Here is a 19751-nt window from a genome sequence, read left to right as displayed (position 1 = left end):
GGATATGCCTTGCCCATATTAAATCACAAACCTCAAGGGAGGCGAGGGATAATAATCAGCTAACAAATCCTCACGGAATGGTAAATTGGACAAAGTGATTCAATCTTATACAACTAAAAACACGCCAAAAAGCACCAATAATCGAACTTTACACTAGTAGTAGATCAATCGAGATCCAATTGAAAAGAATCAAAAATTTAAATTGAACCACTCAAATGCTCAAGTGTTCTTCTCTAGGCAAGCTCTGAACCGTGTCGGACCATCTCCCCGGTGAATGATCACTACTGTTGGATGAGATTTGAGCTTCAGCCCTTGCATCTCTGATCATCTTCAAAACTTCTCTCATCATTGGACGGCTATCAGGAGCAAGTGACACACAAGCCATTGCAACATTCAAAAGAGCTTGAAGTTTTTCCTCGGACGCCTCATTACCCGAGGCAGGATCATCCCCAGACTCGGTTTCTTCTTCGCGGACGGACCTCACCCATCTAGGAATGTCTGAACCATGTTCCTGAACAAGGTCTTGGAAAGGAGTTTTCCCAGTTAATAGCTCCAAAAGGAGGACGCCGAAGCTGTAAACGTCAGCTTGTTGGGTGGGTTGTCTCCACATGTTGCGGCATTCAGGGGCTCTATAGAAGAGAGAAGCGGCACTGGGTTCTTCTAGTGAGTCCGGATCACGAAATGAGAAAAGACCATAATCTGTTAAGCAGGACTCAAAGTCGGGACCTAATAAGACATTGGAGGATTTCAAGTTGCCGTGGGTTAGTCCAGGGTTGTGGTGGATATAGAGCAATCCACTGGCTAAGTCCTCGGCTATTTTGAGACATGATGTCCAATGAAGAGGCTTTCCACCACCGGAAGTTCTTGTTCCTGTGACAGAGTTAATTAAGAATATTATTGGCTAATGCAAGTATAAAAAGCTTAAAGACAGACAGATTGAATGAAAATCATGTTGGAAGGAGTATGCAAATTGAAAATAATGCATAGTAAACAGGGAAACATTTAACATTGGTCACGTGACAAGGTAAAAATGTGAGGTGAAAGGAAGAAGACGGGACAACACTAACATGGCAAGGTCAGAGTTGAGAGTATGAGTTGTCAACAAAAAAGCACGCGCCTTTTCGAGATTCAGATTTATATTAAACATGGCCAGGGACGTTTGAAGCCTTGTCTTTATTCACCTCAAATCTAATCTACCCATGGAAAAAGGAAAAAGGAAAAAGGGAAAGGTTCCCACATATCCTGTTAATTGAAAAGAAACAAATGGTCCAAGTAATTATTATAAATAAAATAATTCCTTCTTTTTTTACTTAGTAGATACACAAAATATAAAATAAATTTAAATAGTAAATATAATAGTTCGACTCTAGGCAGTCAACAAGAAAAGTGAAAAGTGATATCACAATTTTATATTCATTCAAATGGGAGCCGAAACTAAAACTAAACCTCTTGTTAAATGTAATTATAATAACATTATCAATTTATAACAGGTTACAATTACTACAACCTACTTCAACACATTCAATATCAAAAATGTTATAGACATGTCGATGATTTTAATACTCACTATGATTACTTTACTTTTGTTAGTTTTGTATTTTATACAATAGATTATATCAAAGTTTAGAAGCATACCGTGGATGAGAGAAAAGAGACTCCCATTTGGGAAATAATCATAAACTAGAAGTCTCTCCTCCTTCGCCTGGAAATATGCTCTAAGAGGCACCAAATTCGGATGCCTTAATCTCCCAATAATCTCCATATGCCTCCTGAATTCCTCCATTCTTGGATACCTTGCATCTTTTAGCCTTTTAACTGTTACTATGAATCCTGATTCCAATACTGCCTTATATGTGCTACCCATTGTACCTCTTCCTAAAGTCTCTGCAGATGCTTTCAATAAGTCCTCTAAGCTATAATTCATTTGCTCATCTCCTGCTCCACAGAACACCAAACTCCCTAATCCCTCACCCTCCCATGAAAACCCTCCTTCTTTTCCTCTTCCTGTTCCCTCTGCTCTCTCTATTCCTTCAACACCAACAACCCCTTTGTTTCTCAACTCCCCGGAACCCGCTTTCTTTCTACAATATCTCCATCCCAAACATAACAATATTATACAAACTAATACCACTACAAATCCAACTACACTTGCTGCTATGATTTTGACCCTTTTTGATGATGATGATTTTGGCCTTGGCCTTGCAGGATAAGGACTCAATGTAGGCCCAAATTCATTACTTTTACAAGGGATTTGAATTTGTTTACCACAAAGATCAATATTACCGGAGAAGGCTGATGTATTGAACCGGACTAAAGCTGGGGTTAATGGAACTTGACCAGATAGTTGATTGTTGGAGACATTGAAGAATCTGAGATTGGTTTGGTTGAAAGGAGGGATTTTTCCGGTGAAGTTATTATCTTGCAAATAAAGCATGTACAATCGGGTGAGATTTAGGAGGGATAAAGGAATGGGACCGTATATTTGGTTATTGGCTAAAACTATGACTTTTAAACGGTGTAGACTTGACAGGGACTCTGGGAATTTACCAGAGAAATTGTTGTCATTTAGAAAAAGGGATTTGAGATTGACAAGGCCAAACAGATTTGGGATTTGGCCTGATATTGAGTTACCTTTGAAACTCAATACACGAAGCTGGTCTAACTCATTCAAACTTTTCTCATCTATTGTACCACTCAAATTCAAGTACTCTAGAACAAGTTTGGTTACTCTTCCATTCATACATTCCTTGATCCCTTTCCATTTGCAAACATCGCTTCCTTGCCATGGAAGAGTGTTTAAAGGATCAATGGACGATTTCAGAGACAAAAGAGCCTTTACATCCCCTGATCTAACCAGTGGAAGAAGAGAAATTACAAAGAAAAGCAAGATAAGAGAGTAGGAGTACCTTGAAACCAAAAGTTCCATCAAATTAAGACTGGTAGAATCTTGAGATTCTCTGAGTTTGATCCATAAACAAAATGATTTGAATTCTTCAAGAACTAAAAGGCTTCTTCTTCCGGAATCTTTCAGATCTACTCATAGCACTTTATAAAAGTAGACATTTTCAAATCTGCTTCAGCTTGTGCTCACTCAAGAAACCCTAGAAGAGCGAGCATTGAGGTTTCTTTCTCACATTGAACAAGTGGAGACATTGGTTTGGCATCTTTTTCTTGAAATTCTTGCTCGCAAAACTCACGGACAACGTTGCATACACTTCACGTGAACTCATCTCAGAACTACCAGAACATAAATAATCTTTAAACTTTCCTCTTCTCTATGATTGCACATTCCTAATAAACAGCAGGCCATTATTAGACAAATTAAATTAAAATAATAAAACTATTATTATATAATATATTTTATATATTCAGTTCAGTTTCTTGGACTGCTCAAGCTTTTAGCTGTACCTTGCATCTTCTTCTAGCTGAAAGTAGCAGGGGGAGTTGAAGAAGATAGTGTTAAAGAACATTAACTTACTTTTTCTCAGGAAATCGGTGAAAGAACTGAATGCAAAGAGGTCCGGCCATAAATGGGAGGGCCTTTTAGACGCGTGTCCTTATTAAATTGCTGTATACGTGGCAGGAAAAGCAGTACTATATAGTTGAGTTCACGTTAGCACAATGTGTATGAGGCATTACCAGCTGTCACGTTGATTTTGGGATTCGCCGGTCCTGACAAGAGTATCCATCGACATTACCAGATATCTAGGTCAAGTTGGAATTATGTAATGTTTGACTGGTCCACATTTGTATTGCCATAACACTCCCTTTGCAATTTGCCAATTTGTGTAACCTAACGTTAATTGAGTAAACTACTTTTTCCCACCCAAAAACTTTTAAAATACAACTTTGCCATCTATGTTAAAATTCATCAGTCAAGTTTAACTAGAAAGGACATGGTAGTAAATTCAAAAAGAAGTCAAGGGGTAATTATGTTATTTTATCACTTATATATCAACTTTAAAAAAAAAAAAAAAAAAAAAAATTGGCCAAGTGCCTTCAAGTTTTACTTTCTTCCCCACCTTACCGTCTTTGGCCAATTTGGCCGGAATTCGCCATCTTGGTTTTCCCCGTCACCACCACAAGCTTCCCCGATCTTCTCAAACCAAAAACCCCCTTGACCCCCGCATCTTTCAACCCACCGTTCGCCAGCCATTGCAAGTTAGGTTTCGTTGTTTCTAAGCCGATTTCCACCTAATTCCGGCAGCCAAAACCCAATCTTCCACGACCACTACAACCTTCGACCTCCACTCTAAAAAATCTCTTAAACCTTGGGACTTGGTTACTCGCCGTTCGTCGGCTGTGAACCGCCACCTTCCACCGTGGTTGGGTTTTGCAATTTGATTGTTCTTGGAACTTTTTTGAAGCATTTTGATTGTTGTTCTGGTTGTTTTGGTGCTGTGGGTGTGTTAAGTTGCATTTTTTGGCTTGATTTGGGTGTTTTTCCACCTTCCCCAGCCATTCTCACTTTTCCTCTTAGGCGCAGTAAGTGCTCGATGAAAAGCCCCAACTAGCGAATCGGTAGGAATTGTAACCGAAATCAGAGGCGACAAAGAGAAGAATAAGAGGAAAGAGTATTTTCGTCTTTACACCGTTTATACCATGTCATAACGGATTTTTCTAACGGAACATAATGGTGGGTGGGAATAGTGTCGTTTTGAAACGTGATGGGTGGGAAAAGTGTCATTTTGAAACTTGATGGATGGGAAAGTGTCATTAGGCCAAACCTTGGGTGGGAAAAAGTTGTTCACTATTTTTAATATGATTGTAATCCCAAGGTAACCATTACATCTATTTTTTGAAGTTTAAATCAGAGATATCATCAATTAAGGTTTTTCATAATGAAAAAAAAAAAGTTATAAATTATTTAATTAAATGATATCTAACAGTTTTTTGTTGTTATCTTTGACAGAAAATGAAAATATCATTTAAATGTTCTTTGTTGATCCGAAAATCGCACCAACCTGAGAAAATCGATTGACCTTGGTGAAATCGGAACGAATGTATGCGTGATTAAAGATAACCAGCAATTGAATGTAAGTGTCATTTTGAAACTTGATGGATGGGAAAATGTCATTAGGTCAAACCTTGGGTGGGAAAAAATCGTTCCCTCTTTTTAATATGATTGTAATCCCACGGGTAACCATTACTTCTATTTTTTGAAGTTTAAATCAGAGATATCATCGATTAAGGCTTTTCATAATGAAAAAAAAAAGTTATAAATTATTTAATTAAATGATATCTAATAGTTTTTTGTTGTTATCTTTGACAGAAAATGAAAATATCATTTAAATGTTCTGTGTTGATACGAAAATTGCACCAACCTGAGAAAATCGATTGACCTTGGTGGAATCGGAACGGATGTGTGCGTGATTAAAGATAACCAGCAATTGAATGTAAATGTGCATAAAAAATGTAAAGAGCACAAAAAGATTTTTAAAGTTGTTCGACAAGTTAGAACTTGAGCCTACGTCTACTGTTATCTTATTGCTTGTGAGGGATTACAAGAACAATAAATCTGCCTAAAATAATTTACCAACCCCTCTCTCATCGTTTGAGGGGGTTTATATACAAGTTTGCAATTAATGGGGAGAGATAAGTTCGTGATTGCAATCAGAGTTGGTTTGCAATCTCGTGATCGTGTGTTGAGATTGTGCTGCCAGAAGTGTTAATCTTATCCCCTTCGAAATATCCGAGATTGGAGTTTATCTTTGATTTCATTGAACCGCTATTTGGATTGATCGATGTGATGAGTTTCGCTTGGGTCGAACTACTTTCTGCAAGCTCTCTTATGGCAAAAATCACACACAACATCTGCCCCTGCCCCTGCCCCTCCACCCCCCCACCCCCCCCCCCCCCCCCCCCCCCCTCCCGCGTGTTTAGAGGTTGTTTTGAGCTTTGAAGACTAAAGTGCTTGATTTGCCACTTAGATCGAACTCCTTCATTCCAGGGTGACTTGCACATAGGTCGTTGAGATTATCCAAGCTTAGCATTCGACCTTAGTTTCACCTGACGTATCTGAGACTTGGACATCATTGCAATGCTGTTGAATTTGAAATTTGAAATGAAGGGTAGAAAGGTAATTTCAGAATTGACTCATCGCATTAAATGTGGTTGACTTTTGGCAGTTACTTAAGCAAAAGACGTGCGTTACCACTCTCGGAAACAAAGCAACGTGTGCCGGCGGTTATCATTGCTCAATTCGATGGTTGATCGCCCTTCTTAGATGGTTGATACTTGTACTCATTGATCGGTCAGGATTGCTCAGTGAATGGGGGTTGAGATTCGTTGCGAATCAACAGCCTAGACTGAATCCCATCATTTTGGTTTCCCACTTGCCACTATAAAAAGGGGTTGTTTGCCTTTAGTCTTCCATTCTTGCAATCTTGACTACCTGTTTACTCATTATTCTTCTTCTTTGTGAGCATCACTTCCTGCTTTCACGATTACGTTCCGACAAAACATTCCGCCACTGCATTCAGTAAGTTCTCTTTACACCCACTCTTTATTTTCTTGAAGTTCTACCATTCGGGTGGCTGTTATTGCGGCTAGGTTAGTTCTTTTGGGTTTTAAAAAACCAACCTTAGGTTTAAGAGTGTCTTAATGAGCTGTCGTCGGAATTCTCTGTCGGTTGTCATGAATCTTGATATCTTGCTCGCGTTTGTTTTTGTGCGAGCTTTTGGGATGCTTGAACTAGAGGCAAGTGTGATAGGCTGCTTGTTTTCTTGTTTCAAGTATCCACGATCAAGCTTAACCAAAATGTCTTGTTTCACAATTAGATTTATCATTTAAATAAGAGTAAACGAATTTTTTCCACCCAAATAATGGCTTGATAACACTTTTTCACCCACAGACTTTTAAAATAACACTTTATTACCCAAATTTATATTCAGTTTTTTATTCCAGTATTGTTGCGACCCGACACCACCACCGCCACCGCCACTGCCACCACCACCACAATTCTCTTTCCCAATAATCACTAACCAAAACCCCTCAAACCCTCGCCAATCGCCGGCAATGAGTGATTAGGGTTTCCGCAGCCGCTCCTCTCAAGTCAAATTTCGATCAATCCCAACCACCAAAATTCAACCTTCCACCACCAAAAGACTCATTGACCTTCCCTCTTCAAAAGCCCCAAAAGCCTAGATCGAGTTTGCTCTCTATTCGCCGTCGAAATATAAATTTGGAAAATAAAGCGGTATTTTAAAAATCTATGGGTGAACAAGTTTCATTAAGTCATTATTTGGGTAGGAAAAAGTCATTAACTCTTTAAATAAAACGGGAAGGTTAGGGAGCACATTTTTTTTTTTTTTTTATACAAAATATGACACAATTTATAAGTAATTAGCTCAAAGCACTTTGAATGGTTGAGATTCATTAATGCACTTTAAAAATACCATGTTTAGATGCAATCTCAACCATTCAAATATCGTTATCTAACGACTCAAAACTTCTGTAAAAAAATATGTAAAAAATAAAACCTTTATATATTAAAATTTTAAAATTTCGAATGTTTGGCGCTTGATTTCTTTATCTTTGCTTGGGTTACTTGGAATCTTCACCCATTTTCTCCCACCACCATTAATAAACAAGCAAAAGTGACACTCACACTTCTCTTCTTCAACTTCCCTTTTAATTTCTTCTCCATATCATTTACTTTCACTTTCTCTCCTTGGTTCTATGCAAATAATCTTAAGCATGCGAGAGTTGGAAGATATTGGAAAAAAGATTTGTTTTGAATTTTGATCATTGTTGAAGAGAGAATGCTTTCCATGGTCGTTATGATGCTTTTGAAGTCACGTGATAAACATGAATTGTCAATTGGAGTGATTCTTATATGCCATGTTGGTAGTTTCAATTTCCATGGAGGTCTGCGGGGATTTAAGAAATGTGTTCATACGTGTGAAGCTTCTTTGATTGAATTTCAAAACCTCAAGATTTTACCTTATGTTATAACTACAAAGATTAAAGATATGCTAACAAATGCATCTCACAAACTCCACGTGTCACCTGAGTTGGCAATCTCCACCAAAACTGTCGCAGAATGATTTCTACTAGAATTAAGAAATGGTTGTTCCTTCATAAGGAACAATAGTTATGAATAGAGGAATGGTCGTTCCTTGGATGAGGAATGATCGTTCCTTGCACGGAACAATTGTTCCTTGGATGAGGAACGACCATTCCTCATGGAATAGCCATTCCACCTAGAGGAATTCTTCCTACGGAACGGCCATTCCTTCCTCATGGAATGTCTGTTCCTTATACGATGAGCAGTCGTTCATCCCTAAGGAATTGTCGTTTCTTATACGATGAACGATTGTTTATCCCTAAGGAATGGTCATTCCTTATACGATGAACAGTCGTTCATCCCTAAGGAATGGTTGTGCCTTATACAATAAACGGCCGTTCATCCTTAAGGAATGGTTGTTCCTTATATGATGAACGGTCGTTCATCCCTAAGGAACGGCCATTCATGTTTAGTCAAAGCCGTGAATGGACGTGATAATGCCAACTCAGTGCCACGTCGGGTTTGTGAGAGAAAGTTTGTAAGATTCGTTTGTCAGCATAGTATTACTCGACTCCAAAACATCAAATATGAGCTATCAATAAAAAGCTTAATATTTAAAAGGGTTACAACAACCCCTTTTATATTTAATTAAATACAAAAACCCCTGTATAGAGATAACAAAAGTCCCCATATCATTAATCTTTTAGTGTTAAAATAAAGGTCGAACGACATCCTCCCACTCAAACTTTGCCCTTACGACAATTTACTACCCGAAAAGCTTGAAAATGACAATTATCCACTTTCCATTAGAATTTGTTGGTAAAATCCGTTAACTGACATAGCATTATTGATATTCTTTCACCCTTAAAGTGTAATTTTGACTTTTCATATTTTACAAATCCCTAATTTTTTATCCTATTTCTTTATTATCTTTTACTTCATTTTCTCTTTCTTTCCATCTCATATCTTCATCTTCTTCGCCTCTTTTCTTTCTTTCTTTCCTTTCTTCTCCCTTTCTCTTATCTCTTTCTATCTATTTCTCTTTGCACCCGGCCAGGTTTGATTCAATCAGAATAGCATCAGATCAGATGCGATTCTGTCCGGCCGAATGCTATTCCAGCTGAATCACATCCGGCAGGGTACACTCTCATCGTTTTAGCTTCTCATTGCTACACTAATTCTTATTTTTATTATGAAACAAGTTTTAACGTGTTAGAAGTTGATGAAAGATCTTTGTTCTTATGCTTTGATTTATTGTTTTTTTGTTGTATTTATGATTTTTTAGAAATAGGTGTTGGTTTTAGATATTTTGCAAGAGGTTGTTTTGATCTTGTCTACTTTGAAGTTTTTTGGTATATTTGTTCTCGGTATTTTAAGGCGTTGAAGAATTTGGTTTTGGGTAAAAATAATTTTCAATCCTTTTAGAAGTTTGTAAGGTAACCTCATCTTTAAATTTGGTAGAGGTGTGGACAGTGGAGGCTTTGCGTTCAAACAAAGCTTCACATTATGAAGATGAATTGGCTTTGGTTTTTTGAAACTGCTTACTACATATTTATACAATTTCATGAAAATGGTTAAATACAATGTTTTAAAAACCAACCCGAGGCTAAACCTATCAAAGAAGTCGGGTCTCGAGTTGACCGGTGGGTAAAACCGGTGACGTGTCACCTAAAAAAATTTCAAAATTTTTGAGTTCGGCGCATGTTAGCATGGTGACTGTTTCCAACGCACGTTAGCACGCATCAATGCCAGCCTACTTTCCCCTTTTTTCTGATTGTTTTCTCACCCAAAATCACCTTTGTCACCACCATTAGAACCCTCACTCTCTCCTCTTCAATACCATACCCTTTATCCCTTCTCATCACTCACCGATCATCAGCGATGAAAAACGTGTTTTTTCCAACTATCCTTTGCTAGATTTCGACCGTTTTAAGCGACGATAGCTCCAACCACCACCACCCTTAGACTCACCGGCTACTCCCCTACAAAACCCCCAAAGTTCCAAGCCATTCCACCCACCAATCGCTGACAATCAAAAGCTAGGGTTTTGTCGTTTCTTGGCCAAATTCCAGTGATTCTGACAACTAAAACTTAATCATACACCACCTCTAGACTCATCGTGATCCACCCTTCAAAACTCCCTCATGTTTGCTTGTCGAATGTTGATCGAAAGTCGCCATTTTCTAGTGTTTGATTCACCTGGTTTTTTCCAAAAACCAATTGGACCAACGGGTTGCTACAGTACCACTGATCAAACCCCAAGTGAATCTGGGTGAATGCCCCTCCCCAATTTTTAGACTCTCCCAACCCGACTCACCAGCCAAGTCCCAATCGAATCAGTTCAATTGACTAAGCCGAGTTTTAAAACAATGGTTAAATATAACAATTAGTTCTCGATTGACTATTGAAGAGGATGAGTGTTTTGTTCCAATTTAGATTTTTTTTTTTTTTTTTTTTTTTAAAGTGTATATATGTTTCTTGTTAGTTGTTGAATTTTGATTCTTTGCCCTGAAAATTTCATGCTTTATGCCTTTAGTCTTTAACAATTCAAATCCATACTAACAAAAAGAGAAAAGGAGAGAAGCACTCTGCCAAACACATGGCAAGAGAAATTTCAGGAGAGTTTTGTAAAAGATGAAACATTATGGCTTCGTTTGGTTCAAAATTGGGAATACTATTCTTAGTATTCCCAAAAAAGTTAAACAGTAAAATACCCAAAAACTCTCATTTTTGGGAATACTACTTTCAATATTATTCAATTTTTTTTAAACCCTTTAAATTTGTTAATTTAATTATATACCCCTAAATATTTTTTTAAAAATTACAAAAACACCCCAACAATCCATATTTACCAATTGCGGCCACCACCGCCAGAAAATTGCCGGAATCTGGTAGGATGGCGCACTACCGGCTGAATCTGGCAGGTAGTGCGCCGATCTAGCCTTTTCCGGCTAGATCCACGGTGGATCTGGCCGAAAAAGGCCGAATCTAAGGCCAAAGATCTGGCCGTTGACAGCCAGATCTTTGGCCGTAATAGTCGGTCACGACGGCCAACAAACGGTCGTCGTTGACCATCAACGACGATCGTTTGTTGGTCGTCGTTGAGAGCAAATACGGCCAGATCTGGCCGTAGATCTGGCATTTACCAACCAAATCCACCGTGGATCTGGCCGAAAAAGGCCATAGCGGAACATGACCGACAAGATCCAACCGGTCATACGTCGATAAGACGACTCCGGCCACCTCCGGTGGTGGTGGCCGACTGGAGGTATTTGAAGATGGGTTAAAGGTGTTTTTGTTAACTTTTAATGTTCTATTATAAAGGATATTTTGTAAAAAAACAAACATAAAGAGCATTTTATTAATTTATAAATCCTACCTCGTAATACCCGTCAAATTCAACTTTTTTTTAACTTTTTTCAAAAAACTTTTCCCAAAACCCCCAAATTTTGAACCAAACGAAGCCTATTTGTTGTATGGATTTTGGAATTTTAATTAAAATTAATTGTAAAATAAAATAATGAAAATTGAAAAGAGAGAAATATTATAAAATTAATATTAAAGAGTGAACGACACATAACGTTAGATTTTTTTGTTACATAAAAAATTACGATCCTATCCTTCAATTACTAATAGATTCTGACTGAAAATGTGTAATTGTCGTTTTCAAACTTTTTGGATAGTAAATTGCTGTTAGGGAAAAGTTTGGGTGGAGTATGTTGTTTGGCCAAAAATAAATAGTAAAAAGACAATTTGATAAATATTCATTACCCCACCATAACATAAATTCTAACAATACACTAATAGCTCACCAACAACAGGAGAATTCTGCTATTTTGAGAATCTAAGAGGAAGGAAGTTGAGAAAAAACCCCTATTTGAAAAGGAAAATAATTAAATAATAGGATATTAGGTGAAAGCAAGTTGAAGTTTGTACCTATTGGATTTGATATAGTGAAGAAAGCGATCAAGTTGGAGAAAAAGATGGGATCACATTCGCATTCTGGCAAATAAAAAAATAAAAAAATAAAGAAATACAGTCAAGATGCTTGCGATGGGCGAGCTCTAGCAGCGGCTCGCTGCAATGCATTCAACCTGTTAGCTTCCATACGAGCTCTCTGTTCCTCTGTGATCTCAACTTCATCCCTGCAACTACCTCCACTATTCACCACTTCACTTATTGATCCATTTCTAGAGCTACCATTTCCAACATCATCACCAACCATCCCACTCTGCAAGGCCACACAGACATGCTCACTGTAGTTATGTCGAAAAACTGATAAAATCATATAAAACAATTTTATGACTTCACAAAAGAACAGCAAGTTATGGACACCAGAGTCTACTAGAGTTCACAAGGGTTCCATGATCAGGAATTGTAATGAGCCAATACATGTTTTGCAATACTACGCATACAACACTTTGAAAAATACATTCACAAGATTTTCATGAGAAGATCATCAGTGTTTCAGAATTTGAAATCACCAACTGATTAGTCAAAGAGATAGCTAACCACCAGTAAGTTGTAAAATACATAAAGAGTGAAACAGAAGAAAATTTTCAACAAATGAGAATAAATTAAAAAAAAAAAAAAAAAAAAGTTGTAAAATACATAAAGAGTGAAACAGAAGAAAATTTTCAACAAATGAGAATAAATTATAAAAAAAAAAAAACACACCCACACGCCTCCCTTTACCAGTAGTTACACAATCAAAATAAGTAATCAATTTTTCATATTATACTAGACCAACAGGTTGAAAATATCTTGGGCAGCTAATGGAGCTGTAAGCTATTCCTAACTACTAAGAATCATGTAAATTAAAATTTAAGTGAAAAAGTTATTATTTGAGAAAGGTTATCTAAAGTAATAACTTTTCTCAAATAATATAAGAAAACTGAAATCCAACTTCAACACCCATATAAAAAGTAACATTTCTATTCTCTAGTTTGACGATAAACCATTGACCTTAGTGCTAAATATATAGAGTTAGAATAAAATAAAAATTCTATCGAAAGTCATACAATCTTGTTTATCACAACTATAAAACGTGTCACAAAGAAATTGTTATGATTGTGTTGTGGTTTGAGTATGGTAATTAACTTTTTTGCTGTTAGAAATAAAATTTTGTACACTGTCCCAAATCAGTGACCATTTCAAAAGGCTTTAACATGAGAGAAGAGAACTTTAAATCTGTCAACCTATCGACAGAAATATATACTCTTGTTGCCAACCATACTACTTTAAAGAAGTTTGACTACATAAATCTTAATGAGCGTCTGAAGCATCTAGAGCATTGCTCATAGACAACCCAATAACAACTATTAAATTTTCAAAAAAAGAAACAATGATGCATTATTCATTTGATATTTGGGAAAAAGAATAAGTCTGTTCTTATATGATATGCTCTCCAAACAAATTAGAGTATTGAAGCAAAACTTTCACCTGCTTCATTGATGTAGAATCTAATTGAAAAAGGATGAAAAAATAAAAATAAAATCTCTTCACTGTAGACAGCAATTAAATACCTTTTCAGATGTGAGATAGCATTAATTTAATCAACAGTCACTTAAAAATCATGAATACCCAATTTCTATCAAACAATCTCATCTATAATTAGGAAAAGCAATAGCATGTGTTTACATCTATTGCTTTGAACTATTTTCCTTTTCCATAGTAAAGGAAAAATTCATGAAAGAATTCATTTGAAAGATATACTTACTTCAGTAGCTTTCTCGTAAATCTCATCAAGTAGGTCTTTCTGAATATCATAAGCAGCAGCAATGTTAGAAGATGGATCTCCATGGTGATTAAGTGGTCCGTCAGAGCTCATGGCCTCATCATGTGCTGAAAGACAGTTACATTTCAACAACATTCTAAAGCAAAATAAAAATACTTGTCTCTAATCTTATAACATAGATTGGGTCTTGTACTGCCTTATAGAACTACTACTTTCACAACAAGAAATGTGAAGAGAATATTTACCATCTAGAACATATTTTGCTCTCAAATGGACACAGCTTCATGTAAAACAAACTAGAGATTTTAGGAATTTTATTTTACACAATACTACAATTACAAAGTAAATATCCTAACTCTGCATATTAACTGATGTGACAGTTAATAAGTAATGTAACCATGCCAAATCAATTGACACATTACTTGAGGTATAAAGTTTGGATGTTTACTTAGCAAGTGTAACACTACTCTTTCCCATTTTCTTAGGATTTATTTTCATATTTGGGTTGAACTAGTACGGTAGTCTATATTTCCTATTAGATATTAAATTTTTTTTCCAATTTGGTTGTTTCATCCATTACACAAGAGGCATAACTTAGATTTGTTGAATAAATTATTGACACCAAAGAAATTCTTTTCCCCTCGTTTGTCTATTTTCCTCCCCTTTTATCATTTTCAGTTCCTTATCACCCACAATCCTTTTTCTGCATAGATCTGGATAGAGTAGAGATTAAATAGGTCATGACTGGACTGGCCACACAGCCACTTGAATTTCAGCAGGGCAGGCCAATATGACGCCACCAACTTTCAGTTTGAGTCCAGCAACATTTATCCACACTCACAGCAGAGGAATTTTATCACAAGACTGCCTTATTTATTTTGTCCACTTCATAATTACTCATTAGTGCTGTTACAAGTACTGTGGGATCATAGGATTCCACGGCCAAAACATTTGACGTTCTTTATGTCCAATTAATGAGTTAGCAGAAAGATCTTTAAAACGCTCCACTTCTAGGGTGACTGGACTGTAGCATCCAGAAGTTTCACTGTACAACAGAAAACCACTTTCCCTTACTAAAAACCACACCCCTCTGTCTTTGTTCCTCATTCTAAAATGTTCCCTTAAAACACTAGAATCACAGCCCACATTCCACAAAGGAAAAAACACCCATCAAAATGCATCAAAAGAAATGGAAAAAACTATAGTTAACAATAAAAATGAGAAGTGCTCAGATACCTTGGTCAAAAGTTTGATCATTATGCTCAACCGGAGCTTCGTGAAATTTTGTTGGATCCCCTCCAGTGGCAACTCGTTCCCTTAAATCTCTAATACATGTCTGCTCAGGAATGTGGAGAAAATGAATGAATGATAGATCTATAGGCATGGTATGCAAGTTAGACACCATATAATATATTCAAAATATCACAACTTATTCTTTTATTGGTCTCCATTTAGCAATCTGTGATGCATTTCGAAAATTCAACAAATTAATATTATTTCAATTAGTGCAACTCATTTGACATGATAAAGGTTTAATTATGTCTATAATCCTCTTTCTAGATCGGCTCTAACTTGGCTAGAGGGACAGCCACCTAAACCCCATAGAACAAGCAGTTTAAGCATAAATTTTGTTGACTTGGAAATATGTCTAGCATGCCATGTCACAGACTACTTTAGCCATTTAAGCAAATTGTCTAAATTAGTACATGAATATTCTTTTCTTAGAAACAGATTTGAGCCTAATTGCAAAACATATGGACTTTTGTCAAGAAATCATTGTAAATTTCTAGGAGTAGCAAGGATGTATATTAGTTAAGCTACATGTTTTGTGAAAAAAGACTAGAAAATATACTGGAGTTCAGGGTTTGTTAATGTGTAACACAAGGAAAGAAGCTCAGATCATAATCAGGAAAGCAATTATTTTCGAGAGAAATGGTTTCTATAAACAGTTGCTATAGCACAATAACAGGGCCGTTTGAGGTTTCTACGGTTCTATGGTCATAGTTGCAAGGTAAAGAGAGCAAGCTCATGGACATAATGTTTCCGTATTTAAAATCACAAAGGAATAGCTGATTATTACTTACTTGAATTAACACATGAAAGTAATAGAATTGCATACGTGAAGTTCCGAGAAACAAAAAGATAATAAATGATGAGAGAAAGACCAGTTGGTAAACAAGTTAGCATCGAGGGGCAAACTTGTTGAGACATCTAAGGACCCAAATTTGAAGATAACAATAAGTACAAGAGTCTAGCGAGAAAGCTTAATTATCTTACCGTAACTAGACCAAATATCACTTTCACAGTTGACACAGTTAGCATACACAGAATCTTAAGCAGATTCAATCAAGCTGTGTGCAAAATTTTGAGATATCTCAAACAAAATGGTTGGCTGAGCATTTTCTTAACAGAGGGTAACTCCTTGAATATTGTATTTTATTCTAATGCTAATTGAGCAGGTTCCAAAGCCGAGGTAAGATCTATCAGTGGCTACTGCATATTTCCTGGTGATAACTTAGTAACTTCAAGTAGAATAAAACAAACTTCTGCGGCTAGATTCAGTGCAGAGTCAGTACCCTGAAACGTCTAACATTGCCTGCGAATTTATGAGACTAAACAATCCATGAAAGAAATTAAGAGTTGATGTCAAAGGACCCTCTATTATGTTATATGACAACCAAGCAGAAACTTAAATAGCTATTAATCCATTGTTATATAAAGCATTAAACACATAAAAGCAGATTGTTACTTTGTCCGCATGGTGGTTATGGTAGGAGAAATTGTTGCGCTTTATATCAAGTCAAAAGACTAAGCTGGGGACATTATCCCAAAAGCTATGGATAAGGGGAAATATTCTTATCTTTGTTCCAAGTGGGACAGGAGGAGTGTTGAAATAAATATAGCTGAAGTGTATTTAGTTTATATTAACTAACTGGTAGTGTGAAAGGCTAGTTGTATTTTCGTAATTCCAGTTTTCAGGTGGCCTTATAAATTATTGAGAGTCTAGAGAAGCTTCTCGAGAGTTTGAAGATGACTCTTGAGAATTTCCCCTAGACACGAAAAACTATCTTTAAGCCATTCAAGAATTTTCTATATTTTTGTTTTCACAAACAGATTTTTGAATCTTACCACACAATGTAATTTTAAGTAAACAGAATAGTTTTACTAGAACATCCAAAGAATTAATTAATTCTGGTATGTTTTGAACCTGCACAAATCAGAAGTATGTGCACAATCTTATAAAAAACAAGGAATACTTTTATAAATCTTGTGATGGTAGCTTCTGTAGATTCTTTATTGGAATTCTAGATAAGAATATTGTTTTCAGAAGTTATCTAGGTCTTATCCAGCTTTGGAGGTTAAAATAAAAAAGAGATAATCTTAGTCTAGAGTGCTAATCCTAGACTAAGAGTTATCTAATTAGGTCCTAATTTGACTATATAACGATAGTTCTGTAGTACAGCAAGTGATGAAATAAAAATTATCAGGATTTATTTTCCTGATTTCTTTCTTACCAGCTTCAATGTGTTTAACCAATAATGTAAGATGATGTGTGAGTGAAATTAGTATGAGCAAAAGAAGAGACGAAAAGAATATGTTGTGTCAAGGATTGGAAAAGAAAATATTAAAAAGATGGGTTATTTGGTTAACTTGGAATGAAATAACACGTGGTCATTTTTCCCTGAATCCATATTTGTTTACTTATCATATGTAGGGGTGTTCAAAAGAACCGGTTGGAACCGGAACCGACGGGTACCCTGGGTTTGGTTCCGGTTCCTACACAGAACCAGTCGTCAATGGGTAGGTTCCGATTCCAAATTTTTGGAACCGTTACTGTGCGGTTCCCGTTTCGGTTCCTATAGTTAGGAACCAGAACCGAAACCAGGAACCAGGAACCGAGACTAATATAAAATAAAATTAAAGATTAGGGGGGTTAATAAAAACTTTTGTAGAAAAAGTAATGTGAATACATTTATATTTATATTTCATAACATTTAAAGTAAGTTGGTTTGACTTTTGAGAACTTACCTTTACAAAGTAATGGAGTTTGTAATTTTGAATTTATAATTTGTAATTTTATTTTTGTTAACAAGTGCCAGGTGGGGGGGTATTTGTAAGTTTTTAAGGGTTTTTTTTTGCGATTTTAAAAACTTTTGGGAGGTCATGTAATTTTACAGGGTACCCAGAACCGGAACCGGAACCATTGTTATAGGTTCTGGTTCTGGGTATCTAGGAACCAGAACCGTCGGTTCCGGTTCTGGTTCCAAATTTCAAGGAACCGTCAGTTCCGGTTCCGGTTCCTTCAAAAAGTGCAGGGTACCCGGAACCGAACACCCCTAAATTCATATGCATCCTCTGTTATTCGAAGACACACAAAGCATATTGATATTGATTTCAATAGATAGACATTGAAAGGTAGATAGGTGAAAGAACTTTAAAGTCACTTAAGGGACTTAAATACATGACAATAATATTTGCAGTATTTTAGTAACTACAAAACTGAAATCTAAAAGAATGCCAAACCTTTACACGTCTTGAGGCAGCAACTTGTTCCACCTTATGTATAAACTGATCAAACGAGTAATAAGGCAGCAAATGAGAGTGCCATTCACTGTATAAACCAATTAAGTTCCCCAAATCACTAACCTACAAAGAGAGAGAGAGAGAGAGAGAGAGAGAGAGAGAGAGAGAGAGAGAATTATAAGCATTATAGGACTAAGTGATTCATAGGGAAAAAAAAAGTAAAACAAAAAATAGAGAGAAATAAGTATTCTCCTGACTCCTCATACAGAAAAATTATTAGTAGAGAGAAATGACAAGACACTATAATTAAAGAAAACAATGAGCTTTTGTTGATACAATTAAAAGAAACTATTAAATTGTGAAGAGGAAAGTAACCCATGAAAAGAACTTGCATTGAAGAAAATAAAAATTACATAAAACAAAAGGATAGTGCAACTGCAGGTACAAGATAAAGTAATTGTTTTGGTTGAGGTTTCAAGATAGGATAGGAGAGGAGAGGCGAATCATTGCAGCCCTACTGTTTTTACACAACCATAAATTTTTTCATCAATAATTAAACATTGTCCTTCGCAATTGATATATCAATTTCTCATATTGCCTAGTGTCCCACTAACAAATATAAAATAAGTTCTTCTAGTTCACCTCAAGCTAAATAGTAACAGGTCTTTGTCGTCAACCTAATGGTGATGACCATTTTAAGTTATTCTTAAAAAGCATGTATCAAATGCTTTCCTAATTTTAAAGTGCACTTCGGGGTGCTTTTCTACATATCAATTTTGAGCATTCTGGGGAAATACCCAAACAGAAATTTTTAATATCAAGTGATTCATGACTGAAAAATAAATAAATTATTAGCTTGTTATATTCCATTATTAGTGAAAATTTTCTTTTTGACTAGATAAGTAGTATAGCCCTTGATGATTAGATCTGAGAAAAAAAAAAAAATGCAAAGAGGGGTCTAAGATGGTAAATACCTCGTGGCCACGACCCCGACATTTGAAGGCTCGAGGAAAGTGGCGAAGGACAAAACCGAAGCCATCATCAGAGAGAAGAAGATCAGGGGTAAGTTTAGGCCTGGTCCTTGAGACTTTCTTGGGCTTCTCCTGTGTAGCCGTTTTCGAAACATTAACGGCGCCGCTTGTCTTATTAGAATTTGATGGGACGGAGGATGAAGATGATGGACAGTCACGAGACCAGTGACCTGGTCGTCCGCACTTGAAACAACCCGTTGGTACTGCTTTTGCGTTCTCCATCTCTCTCTCTCTCTATGGCGCTCTCTCTTGAAATCAATTTATTTATTGTGATTTTTTTTTCTCTTTTATTGGCTCTGTTTGGCGGGAATTATGAGAGGGAATTAGGCTGTATATCTGAAATCTTTTTGGCATGTTAGACTTATTATTTTTGTCTATATTTCTAATCCTATTCTCCAAATAAAGTTTGGCACATTATTCCAAAAATATTACCCTATTTTTTTAATTAATT

The 19751-nt window shown here is 36.3% G+C and overlaps 2 protein-coding genes across 4 annotated transcripts; both read right to left on the bottom strand.

Annotated features, from left to right (window-relative positions):
- Positions 1-151: 151 nt before the first annotated feature.
- LOC116120883 (inactive leucine-rich repeat receptor-like serine/threonine-protein kinase At1g60630) lies at positions 152-3542 on the bottom strand. 3 transcript variants are annotated; one of them, XM_031406872.1, is made up of 4 exons: positions 3409-3507; positions 2907-3291; positions 1636-2081; positions 152-870 (listed from the first exon to the last, which is right to left on the bottom strand). In XM_031406872.1, exons 2-4 carry the CDS (start codon positions 2924-2926, stop codon positions 212-214), a joined length of 1125 nt encoding a protein of 374 aa, XP_031262732.1. In that variant the 5' UTR covers positions 2927-3291; positions 3409-3507; the 3' UTR covers positions 152-211. The 3 variants fall into 3 exon arrangements, with proteins under 3 accessions (XP_031262732.1, XP_031262725.1, XP_031262716.1); XM_031406865.1 differs by having other exon boundaries at positions 1636-3291; positions 3479-3542; XM_031406856.1 differs by having other exon boundaries at positions 1636-3291; positions 3409-3508.
- An 8327-nt stretch (positions 3543-11869) lies between these two features.
- LOC116120932 (TIMELESS-interacting protein) lies at positions 11870-19522 on the bottom strand. Its single transcript, XM_031406919.1, has 5 exons — positions 19244-19522; positions 18270-18392; positions 14982-15081; positions 13728-13852; positions 11870-12239 (listed from the first exon to the last, which is right to left on the bottom strand). Exons 1-5 carry the CDS (start codon positions 19520-19522, stop codon positions 12048-12050), a joined length of 819 nt encoding a protein of 272 aa, XP_031262779.1. The 3' UTR covers positions 11870-12047.
- Between the last annotated feature and the right edge of the window lie 229 nt (positions 19523-19751).

This window comes from Pistacia vera, unplaced genomic scaffold, assembly GCF_008641045.1.
Source record: "Pistacia vera cultivar Batoury unplaced genomic scaffold, PisVer_v2 Contig1266, whole genome shotgun sequence".
NCBI lineage: Eukaryota > Viridiplantae > Streptophyta > Magnoliopsida > Sapindales > Anacardiaceae > Pistacia > Pistacia vera.
Note: the sequence above shows the minus strand (reverse complement) of the source record. Positions and strands in the feature narration are given on the sequence as shown.